At 35.6% G+C, this 12,178-nt stretch overlaps 1 protein-coding gene across 1 annotated transcript in view; it reads left to right on the top strand.

Moving 5' to 3' along the window:
• Positions 1–12,178, top strand: part of THSD7A (thrombospondin type 1 domain containing 7A) — a 487,237-nt gene that overhangs the window by 194,848 nt on the left and 280,211 nt on the right. Inside the window, exon 2 of the mRNA XM_007191805.3 lies at positions 7,451–8,282. Coding sequence (XP_007191867.3) covers positions 7,451–8,282 — 832 coding nt within the window. The remainder of the gene's footprint in view (positions 1–7,450; positions 8,283–12,178) is intronic.

The following is a 12,178-nucleotide window of genomic DNA, read 5'->3' as shown; positions in this document are numbered from 1 at the left end:
TCAGTTTACCAATCTGTGGGATTATTTCAAGACAGACATTTAAGATCCCATGTTTGCTTCTATGCACAGCAAAAATCCTTTGAGATGACCAAAATGAATACAAAATAAAACAACTTATTTTTCAGTGTTGGAAAAAAGGAGGATACTAGCAATTCTCCAGAAGGTTTGAGGTCTTATGTAGACCACAGTACATAAAGGATTGGATTTAAGGGAATAAAGACTATCTGTGTAGTTAAAGTAGTCAAAAGATGGACCCCCTGAGGAAATAAGCACATCAGATTCCCCCAACAGAAGCCCAAATTTGGAAAACTAGCAGTCTGTAGACATCAGGGAAAAAAATGTGTATTCACAAATGGCTGTTTGGAGGGCAAACTGGTACATTTGGGTGGACACATTTGCAATACCAGATGTATCAAAAGCTTGAAAATTTGCAAAACTCTTGGCTAAATTACCTGACCAATATATAACAATCGATGTTTATTGTAACATTCTGTATAGTGTTGGAAAAATTTTTTATTTTTATAAGACCTAAATTTCCGCAAATAGAATATCAATTAGATAAATCATGGTAAATTGATACAACATGCCAAACAACCATAGTTTAGATCTAATTGTGCAAACATGAAGAACATATGAGATTAACTGTCTAGTAGGGTCAGTCTTTGTATGTGTGTGTGTGTGTGTATACCTGAGCCCCCCAACATTTATTGAAACAGAGTTGTTTTTATAGCATATTGTGTAGTTAAAAAGCAAATTATAAAACAACTTATAGGATGACCTTAAATTTATTTAAATATATTTTTAATTGCCTAATCGGATGACAGCAAAATATGAAGACTAGTTACCTTTAGTTTATGGGATTTATGAAGAATTTTCTTTCCTGATAATTAGCAGTAATTTCTAAGGTTTTTTTCCTACACTGATTTGCTCAAGTAAAAATGAAGAGAATTTAAAAAAAATTCTGTGACTTAATCAAGACAGTGTACGGTACTGGCACAAAAACGGAAATATAGATCAATGGAACAGGATAGAAAGCCCAGAGATAAACCCACGCACATATGGTCACCTTATCTTTGATAAAGGAGGCAAGAATATACTGTGAAGAAAAGACAGCCTCTTCAATAAGTGGTGCTGGGAAAACTGGACAGCTACATGTAAAATAAGGAATTTAGAACACTCCCTAACACCATACACAAAAATAAACACAAAATGGATTAAAGACCTAAATATAAGGCCAGACACTCTAAAACTCTTAGAGGAAAACATAGGCAGAACAATCTATGACATAAATCACAGCAAGATCCTTTTTGATCCACCTCCTAGAGCAATGGAAATAAAAACAAAAATAAACAAATGGGACCTAATGAAACTTAAAAGCTTTTGCACAGCAAAGGAAACCATAAACAAGACGAAAAGACAACCCTCAGAATGGGAGAAAATATTTGCAAATGAAGCAACTGGCAAAGGATTAATCTCCAATATTTACAAGCAGCTCATGCAGCTCAATATCAAAAAAACAAACAACCCAATCCAAAAATGGGCAGAAGACCTAAATAGACATTTCTCCAAAGAAGATATACAGATTGCCAACAAACACATGAAAGGATGCTCAACATCACTAATCATTAGAGAAATGCAAATCAAAACCACAATGAGGTATCACCTCACAGAGGTCAGAATGGCCATCATCAAAGCATCTACAAACAATAAATGCTGGAGAGGGTGTGGAGAAAAGGGAACCCTCTTGCACTGTTGGTGGGAATGTAAATTGATACAGCCACTATGGAGAACAGCATGGAGGTTCCTTAAAAAACTAAAAATAGAACTACCATACGACCCAGCATTCCCACTACTGGGCATATACCCTGAGAAAACCATAATTCGAAAAGAGACATATACCACAATGTTCATTGCAGCTCTATTTACAATAGCCAGGACATGGAAGCAATCTAAGTGTCCATCGACAGATGAATGGATAAAGAAGATGTGGCACATATATACAATGGAATATTACTCAGCCATAAAAAGAAACGAAATTGAGTTATTTGTAGTGAGGTTGATGTACCTAGAGTCTGTCATACAGAGTGAAGTAAGTCAGAAAGAGAAAAACAAATACCGTATGCTAACACATATATATGGAATCTTAAAAAAAAAAAATGGTTCTGATGAACCTAGGGGCAGGACAGGAATCAAGATGCAGATGTAGAGAATGGACTTGAGGACACAGGGAGGGGGAAGGGTAAGCTGGGACAAAGTGAGAGAGTGGCATGGACATATATACACTACCAAATGTAAAATAGATAGCTAGTGGGTAGCAGCTACATAGCACAGGGAGATCAGCTCGGTGATTTGTGACCACCTAGAGGGGAGGGATAGGGAAGGTGGGAGGGAGGCACAAGAGGGAGGAGATATGGGGATATATGTATACGTATAGCTGATTTACTTTGTTATACAGCAGCCACTAACTCAACATTGTAAAGCAATTATACTCCAATAAAGATATTAAAATAAAAATCTGTGACTTGTGCATTTCAAAATAGGATACTGTGCAGCATTCATGAGACAGAATTTCATATATTACTAAGTTGTTTGTGTATTCCTTGATCATGGTAAACTAGGACATGCTGTTCCATAAACAAATCCAGGAGGGAAAATGCACCATCTCATTTGAAGGATGCAAACATATTTAGTCAAACAAGAAACTGGCTCATCTGAGAGTTTTATAGCAAACAGGGACAGAAAGTAGTTTGCATAATTTTCTCATGCTCCTTTTATAGTGTTTATCTTTTATAAGGCTCTTTGGAACAGTTGCTAGCCACCTGTCAATAATGTGGCCTTTTATAGACTCAATCTTTTATTGTTCTCATGCCCTTGACATATAGAAAAACAATCTTTGAAGGAGTCGGTGTTGAATAGGGTGGGCAACATACTAATTTTAAATTTAAAAGACTGTCTTTTGTAGACTGACATAAAGAGAGAGTTTTGAATGATGGACGTGAAGAGAATAAGCATGTTATGAAATCTTCCTTAGGGGGAATAAAAATAAATTCATTATTTTATCAACATTTTTGGAAATTGAGTTAAGAATTATATTTAAAGCACTAGTCAGTGGAAAACGAAGCCAAGTAGCATTCATTTAAAGTTGTTGTAACAATTTTGCATGATATTGCATCAGTTCCAAGTGAAAATATTTGTATTGTGAGTCTAACAATTACATAAATATTTTGTATATGCAAACATTTGTTTTAACTTCTTTTTAGTGGAATAAGATGTCCAGTATGTTTTTCTCAATTTACATAAAATCTGTCAAGCTAAGTGTTCTACATGTATTTTTTAACCTACATCCTAGAAGTGCTTTCATGATACTGAATGAACACAATCCTACAAATCTGTATGCAGGAATACATTTCCATCCATAAAGGGACATTATCCAAGCCCTTAAGTAGAAAGGTGCCTATCTTTTGTTTTGCACAAATAGATTCCAAGTTCTCTGTATATAATCATGAACAAGAATAATAAAGGAAGCAAGTTTCAAACCAATGGAAATTCTTTCTATTCTTGTTAAAAATACAAACATCCTGATACACATACACACACACACACACACACACACACACTCACGCAGACACTCACAACATTTCCAACACCACCATTTCCCACTCTTAGTAATATGAAATGTGGGGCTACAATTTAATATTTGTGCAGAGACCTATGAATTAAATATCATATTCTCATATTGTGCTTGGGAGACAACTTCATGTTTTTCTTGATAGAGTTTGCATATTGTGCTTTTCAAATTGCACTTTAAAACATTTGTACTTCTTGAAACATGGTAGCTAATTGGGCTGATAATTCTTAGCTGCCAAGAGCAATTTTAGGTGTGGTTCTCGTTCTGTTCAGTATGTGATTATTTTAAGACTACTTGGAGGACAGAACTAGATGGCCCTTCATCTGGTGTGCAGTGGTGAAGATCTGATTTTTCAAGAGGTCTGTTAATTGGACACAAGTGCAATACCCATGGTGTAATGAAAAGTTATGATAGCAGATAAGATACCCTGCAAAGTGAATGAGTTTTCTTTAGGTTCAATTGTGATTATATTGCCACCTCTACTTTCACTGGTGACTTCATGCGTTTTTTTCCCCCCTTTAGCCTAGTATTTTTATAGATCTCTAGAATTTTCTTGGGATAGCCTATCTTCTGGTTCTCAATGTAACTATACTTGGAATAAAATAAACCCAACAATGTTATCTATTACTAGCTGGTTAATAGGAATCTATGATAATATTTTTGGAATGGAAATTGAATTGAATTTGTATATAGAATGTATGCTTTTTCTAGTTATCTAAGTCAACTTTAGAAATGCTTATTCATTATCAATGTATATGAAATAGTGTAGAATTTTTCTCAAACTCAGTTTCTTTCTTTCTGTTGGCATTGATATCAATGCCTTGGATAATAAAATCTGCGAACTAAATTCTCTCTTTTCTGAACAAAATAACTGAGGAAATTCATTCAAAAGCCAGCCATGAAAATTAAAAGACATGATCAAACCAAATGTTGAGGAAGATAGGCAAAGTTCTGTTCTTAAGGAGCCACTGAGTCAGTCTAATGTGATAAACAGATATTGGCAAACTATTATTTAATAAACTAATTGAAATTGTGGTAAACATGATGTGAGAGACATGCGGAGTGTTCTAAGAATGTGTAAGAAGGGATTTCTCCCTAATTTGATGTTTGTAAGCCATGGATCATTTTCAGAGTAACCATCATTCACTTTTATTTTTGAAGAAACTTATAAGAAAGGCTGGAGTTTTCTGATAAAATTTGGTTTATAAGAGTAATATCTTCACCCATCCTTATTTTGTCTAGGGTAAATTTCAAACGTAGTAGTTAACTAGTGTTGTATAGTTCTGCTTCATAGTTTTAGAGGGTTTGTTTTTTAGTATGTGTTTTCCTTACTCAGTAATAACACACAGACTTAAAGTCAGTCCACATTTTGTATACTCAGATTTCGGTAATAAAATATTAATTTTCATCAGTTAGTTGAAACACACCCATTAATAATAGTACAACCTACCTAAAGAGTACAATCAAATATTTTTAAGTGCCATATTTGTAACTTTTCTATAAAATTTTTTTGTTTTTACTTGGAGGATAAAAGACTAACTTCTTAATAGTCCTAGTCTGATTCATCAGTCTAATTTCATAATTAATTTCAAAGATTGGAAAACAAAATATCAAGAAGTTCTCCTGAATTACACCTGGGTTTTACACTTTGAGTTAATGCAAGACACTTACATTTTGAAATTTAGACTTAATGGCATATAGCTTACTCCTAACTTGATGGTCCAACATAAACGTATCTTTATAAGCTGTATTTAGGATGAGAAGTAAAGATTACTGTTGTTCAAGTTTGAAGGGGAAAAGGAATAAATAGCAAAGATTTATGGAATTAACTAAAATTTCATATATTTTACTGTGTTCCCTTGAGAAGGGTCCCACATTCTGATTCCCAAACTGGATATTTAGGAAATCTCTAAGAGAGCGTCAACAGATTTATGAATATATATTTTCCTTTGACAAATTAAAAATAAGATTAGCATATTATCAGGTATTCCATGTTTACAGATGTAATAAACTCGCTGACTTTCTTAGCTCATAAAGTTTTGACCTCAGCACTCTGGGAAGGCTGTTTCCCTAAATGTATTTTAAGCCACTTGTAATTCTCTACATATGCATATGAACTTCATAGAGTAATGATATAGGTATGCCAAATTTTCATGCAACTGTTGTTAGTTAGCACAGTATTTTCAGTCAGTCTGTTTTCTATTTACAACTCCATCATTCCATTTGTAATGAAGTTAACATCTTTAAGTTGTAAACATCTTCCTAGTTAAACAAAATTAAATGTTTAAATATAAGCACATTCTTCATATTTCATTCTTGGTAGATTGATCGTTTTGTATAGGAGTATCTAAGTCTCAAGGTCTGAAATCTAGGATAAATAATAAAAATAAAAGTCAGAACTGGAATCTAAAATCCAGGATGGTTTTCTTATTCATTTAAGATGTGAACTTGGCAAGTCACCTCCCCTCCTTGTCACTTGTTTTCCTCATTCATAGAGTGAATCTGTTGGCGTAGTTTAGTGGTTTTTACTTTTCAGCGACAGAAGCCTCTTCTCAGACAAAATCTATGTATAATCTCAACATACATAAAAATAAATAATAATAATGGAGCTTTTCTTAGGGAAGCAGCAATGAGGGAGGAAGGGAGTGGGGTGGGGCTGAGTGACCCTAGAGCCGGACCCTGTATGCTGCTCACCCCCTTCCCACACAGCCTATTGAAGATGGCTCTAGTCTACATCAAATCATTCCTCAAATGCCAGGGACCACATTTTGAAAATCATGTAATTATATGATTATTACATTTCTTTAAAATTCCCCAATAATGTAATCTCTATTACATAAATTGCTATTTGTCTATTAAAGCCTTGAGAATCCTATTCTCTACCTTAAAAAAAGAAATGATATATGCAGATATAAGTAGGTTTCAATCTATGATAAGAAGGATTCTAAGGTAAAAAGCCCACATTTCATTTTAAAGCCACTGACTTAAGTATTCCATAAAATTGTTCCATAATGCCAAGTAGTTCATATTTAGGAAATGAATAAATTGATAAAACTCAAAGTAACCCTTTAACATGCAGAAAATTCCAAAAATCTTTTAGTTAAATTTTAATTCTCTTACCCATCTTTCCATTTCACTGTGGAGATGAGAAAAAAAATTTTTTTGTTGTAAATTTAAAGGCAGAATGTGCTAGAATGAAGAATTTTTCACTTCCCAGCTTTGGTTACAAGAAAGTAAACACTTCTGTCAGCACACACGTATGCAACTAATAGGTTCTTTCGGTCATAGTATGTACAACAACAGAAAATGAGAGGGAAGATAGCATATTCTACAAAATAGTTAATTGCCCAGGAAAAGAAAAGTCTGCAGGAGACAAAGTTCTTCACAAGCAGCCGTTTTCTTTGCCAATTAGTGAAATGAATGTGATGGTTATGAGGCAGGAGTAATGGGTTTTCACTGTGACTAGTTTCTAATGTGAGCAAGGGTTCTCTGCCTACCTAAAATTAAGCAAGGGTTCTTAATGAGCTGAGGGTTCTCTACCTACTTAAAATTAAGAAAATGAATAAAAGCAAGTTTTCATTAATCCCAAAAGGACTCAAAATGAACTTGTCCCAGCAGTTACCTTATATAGACTCTGTGACACAGTTCCCCTTCTGCAAAAATACTGAGTGTAGATCATTACTTTCCAACAGTCATGTACAGAGACCTACTTTATAACAGTTCAGGGAAGTTAATGTACTAGATCTTGAAGTGCCTTTCTGGAACGTGAAGTAATTTGTAGTTTTCTTCTAGTAGCACTGTTAACTCTTGTATCGTTTTTAGGTCCATGGGGCCGATGCATGGGAGACGAATGTGGTCCAGGAGGCATTCAGACCCGGGCTGTGTGGTGTGCTCATGTGGAAGGATGGACAACGTTGCATACAAACTGCAAGCAGGCCGAGAGACCCAGTAACCAGCAAAATTGTTTCAAAGTTTGTGACTGGCACAAAGAGTTATACGACTGGAGGCTGGGACCCTGGAATCACTGTCAGCCTGTGATTTCAAAAAGCCTGGAGAAACCCCTTGAGTGCGTTAAAGGGGAAGAAGGCATTCAGGTGCGAGAGATAATGTGCATCCAGAAAGAGAAAGACATCCCTGCGGAGGATATCATTTGTGAGTACTTTGAGCCCAAGCCTCTTCTGGAACAGGCCTGCCTCATTCCCTGCCAGCAAGATTGCATTGTGTCTGAGTTTTCTGCCTGGTCGGAATGCTCCAAGACTTGTGGCAGTGGGCTCCAGCACCGGACGCGTCACGTGGTGGCGCCCCCCCAGTTTGGAGGCTCAGGCTGTCCAAATCTGACTGAGTTTCAGGTGTGCCAGTCCGGTGCCTGTGAAGCTGAAGAGAGCATGTACAGCTTGCAGGTGGGGCCCTGGAGCACGTGCTCGATACCCCACTCGAGGCAAGTAAGACAAACAAGGAGACGTGGGAAGAATAAAGAACGGGGCAAGGACCGAGGGAAAGGAGTGAAGGATCCGGAGGCCCGTGAACTGATCAAGAAAAAGAGAAATAGAAACAGACAGAACCGACAAGAGAACAAATATTGGGACATCCAGATTGGATACCAGACCAGAGAAGTTATGTGTACTAACAAGACGGGGAAAGCTGCTGATTTGAGGTAACATTTTATTACCATTAAATAAGCGTGTCTCTCTGTCAAGACCATGGGCTACAGAGTACTTAAGACCTGCTGTACTAAGTCCTGGAATTCATATGTGTACACCTAGGACGAGCTACCCCCAAGTGGGACATTTTCCACTTGAAGCCATTTAAGCTTTTGTGGTTTTCCTGAAGTTACCTCTGTTTTGTACATGTTTAGGCACTATACCACTAGAGGTAATTTAAATTTTCCTGTCAAAATCTAAAGCATGAGAGATTCTCCATGAGATGATATTGCTTCTTTAGGTCAGCAATGCTGTTTTCATCTATAATGGGGAAAAAAAAAAACGTAGCGGGCTGGAGTTTGGGAATTTTCAATTCAGATACTTATTTTAGTAAGAATAAGGCACACTTATAATTTCCTCAAGTTTATAACATGTTCAGAATTACCCTATAAACAAAATATAAACAACCACCCAGGGAGCTATACTTAAGAATAGTTCCTTTTACATTTTATAAAATGGAATAACTCTCCCCAGAGAAGAAGAGGGAAACCAGCAGAAAATAAGGTAAGTAGAGGTTATTTAATCATGAGTAGCTTACTTTAGAAAAGATGTAATTCATTGACTGCATTGTCTAGACAGAAATTATTTGTCAAATTATCTCTGGGTAAATAATGACTATATTATGAAAGACTTCTCATGCATGATTTATTTCTTGTGAAAATATTCATTGAGGATTATCTAAAGGGTATGATGTTTTCTGGATATTCTAAATTTTGCTCTTGGATAAGCCAGACCATCTGGGAGGGGCTTATTTGGATCATTTGCATAATTGCTTCTTCTGAAATATTTATGCAGCTATGATTTGGACTGAACTGAGAGAAATTATGGCAACATCACTCAGAATTTTATATCATATTTATTGTAGAAATGACATTGGAAGTGTCATCTACTCCATTGCACAGTCTGTTCTCTTGATTAAAAACACATAAGATAAATTTCACTGAAGTCTCAACCCATGTGCTTCTGGTGAGCATCTAGATCGTTTTCCTTATGGCCCCTGGAAATCTTGTTATAGATCACATTTTCCGTTTACCTTGGGAACATAAGTAGGACTGTGTGGCATGCGTGTTGTTTACTAATAGCCCCCACCGGCTTCATGTTCTTCTCACCCTCATTATTTTCTTTCATTCATTCTTGTCTAATGATTTTGCTATCTATGGATTTTGAAAGCTGACTGAAAGCCTTTTTGGAGCAGGATATAGTTTAAATAAGTGAGTAAACAAACAATTGATGTATCTGCCTAAGACAATTTCTCTCATCATACCATTGTTCTGGTCGCTATTTTTAGGATATTTGTTACTCCCTCTTTGTACATACACAATTGGATTTTCTTTCAGCCGTACAGTAATTTGCTCTCTCTCTGTTCTGAGGTCATCAATCCAACTCTTTTCCTGGTCTTGCTAAAGGCTGCTTCTCCTGCCTTCATTCCCCAGGTTCCCTGTAACTCCTTGAGAGAGGGAGAGAGAGGGAGAGGGAGAGATAGAGAGAGAGAGAGAGTGAGAGAGAGTGTGTGTGTGTGTGTGTGTGTGTGTGTGTGTGTGTGTGTGTGTGTGTGTTCACCTCTGATTCTGTGTCATGGACATTTTAATTTCAATCCCTGTTTAATTCTTTTCTGACTGTCCTTTCCTGGTGATTTTCTGATCTCTTTTCCTGAAGTGTTACAGTTATATTAGTTACTTGGCTCCCACCATGTAATTGAATAAGCCTCCAAGGCAACTTGAGTTGTCTCCTGCTGTCGCTAGGTTAATATGATGTAGACATTTAATTTCGTGTTGACTACTCAATTAAAAGTATAATTAGGGTAGTAGCTACTACTGCATAGAGCCTGATATTTCCATCCAGTTATTTGTAAGCGAATAGATATAAAAATCTGTAGATCCTCTGCCAGGTGCTTATATTCCATTAGAAATACCGTATCTATTCCGATAAAATGGTAGTTGCATGTATGTTATAACTTACTAGGGTATAGATTAAATATTATGTTAAACAAATTGCTTCTTAATATTTCTCTTATTTGACAATTATATATAAGAATAATATGAATAAATATATATGAGTAAGAAAATTAGTCTTAGTAAAGAAGATACAACAATTAGGTATTTTGCCTACATTTTTCTCAAACATTACACCATACCAGTGGAGCTTTTTAAAGTGAAGAATAGATGGATAACTCCAACAAAGAACAAGACCACAGGTGAAAGACTTGATGATTAAAGTGTTTCATCTTATATCAAATTCAGAAACAATTTTATTGTGTAAGAGGATAAAAAAGTCGTTTAGTAAGGCTAAAACAGTCCTATTACAGTAACTAAATGAATTTATCTAAATAAACCTAAGAATCTTGGGGAAGCAGTTCATAGGGCAAATAAAAACAATTTTAGTAGAATTGCTGCTAGAACTTCAAAGCTAAAGATGATAGATTTCCCATGCTTTCTGCTTTCAAACAGACTAAGATCAGTAAGAATGAAAAACATGAATGAAAGTCCATCTTTTATGACAAGAGGAAACAATCACAGTCCCAAACCACAATTGATAGAGAAGATTATAGATTAATTTTCAATCTATAAATTAAATAGATCTAATTGAGGGAGGACAGTTAAAGGGGCATTATGTCTTTATAGCTTTCGTGAACACTCAAAATCTCTAAGAGTAGCCTGAAACTTCTGAGGGGCCAGGTTAATGGCATGTTTTATGATGGCATGGTCTGTGTTAATGAAAGGGCTGCTGAAGCATCCTTGTGTTCTGTTTGAAAACAGAATGGCATAATAGACAGGACTGAGGAAAACTCACTATGCCATTATTGCCTAGAAAAGACTATTAGTTTGATGGACTGGGGGATTAAAGTTTTGATGACCAGTGGAAGAGAATTCTAAATCATTACCCACACCATGACACAGGGGGCTTCCCTGTGAACCAGTGATTTTCAGCCAGGCTTGAACAGAGTCTTACCCCAGGTGAAGAGTTGTTTTCAAAGTTTCGATAAACAGCTCTTCAAGAAACCAAACATATTAAAGAAAATATGGTCTTTTGAATCAAAACCAGAAGTAATTTTAGTATTCAAAGAAGAGTCAAGAAAATAGAATTTTAAAAGTGATTTGACAGAGCTCAGAAAATACAAGGAAGAGAATTATAAAACAAGTAAATAAATTCACATTACATGCAACAGTAATTGGAAAATATTTGGTGGTAAGAGGAGTCAGTGAGATGGAGAACAGTTTAAGAACATCAACTCCAATTTTTTAAAAAGATGATGGGTCTGGAAAGGAGATCACTATATAAAATTCTGGGATTCCTAAAGATAGGACCAGAAAAAGAACAGAAAAAAGAAAAACAAAACAAGACAAAACAAAACCCCCCAAAATATAATAGAAGACTTTCCTGAAGTTGGAGGACTTTAATCCACAGATTGAAATTGCACAGGGCCAATATTCTGGTAGAGGAGGCTGAGATAATGTCCTCATGGAAGACCTGATATAGAACAATTTTATGAAGAGAGACAAAGAGACACCAAACCAAAGACCAGGTTAGTACCCAGTTCTGAAACACTAGAAGCATTTCCTTTATAGTCAAAAATGAGACAGGACAACACATTATCTTCACTGTTAACATTGATCTGTAAGTATTAGTCAATGTAGTTGAAAAGAGAAAGAAATGAAAATTGGAAAACAGGTGGAAATATTAAGATTTTTCCAGATGTTATAGAAAACTCAAGATATTCAATTGAAAATATATTATAAACAATAAAATACCTCAGTAGGGTGGATGGACACAAAGATAATATCTCAAAATCAGTATATTCCCTAGATGCAAACAACAATTAGCTAAACATGATGGACACAAAAAATTAAAA

The sequence above is a fragment of the Balaenoptera acutorostrata genome, chromosome 7, assembly GCF_949987535.1.
Source record: "Balaenoptera acutorostrata chromosome 7, mBalAcu1.1, whole genome shotgun sequence".
Classification (NCBI taxonomy): domain Eukaryota; kingdom Metazoa; phylum Chordata; class Mammalia; order Artiodactyla; family Balaenopteridae; genus Balaenoptera; species Balaenoptera acutorostrata.
The sequence above is the reverse complement of the archived record's forward strand: the minus strand, read 5'-3'. Positions and strand labels throughout refer to the sequence as shown.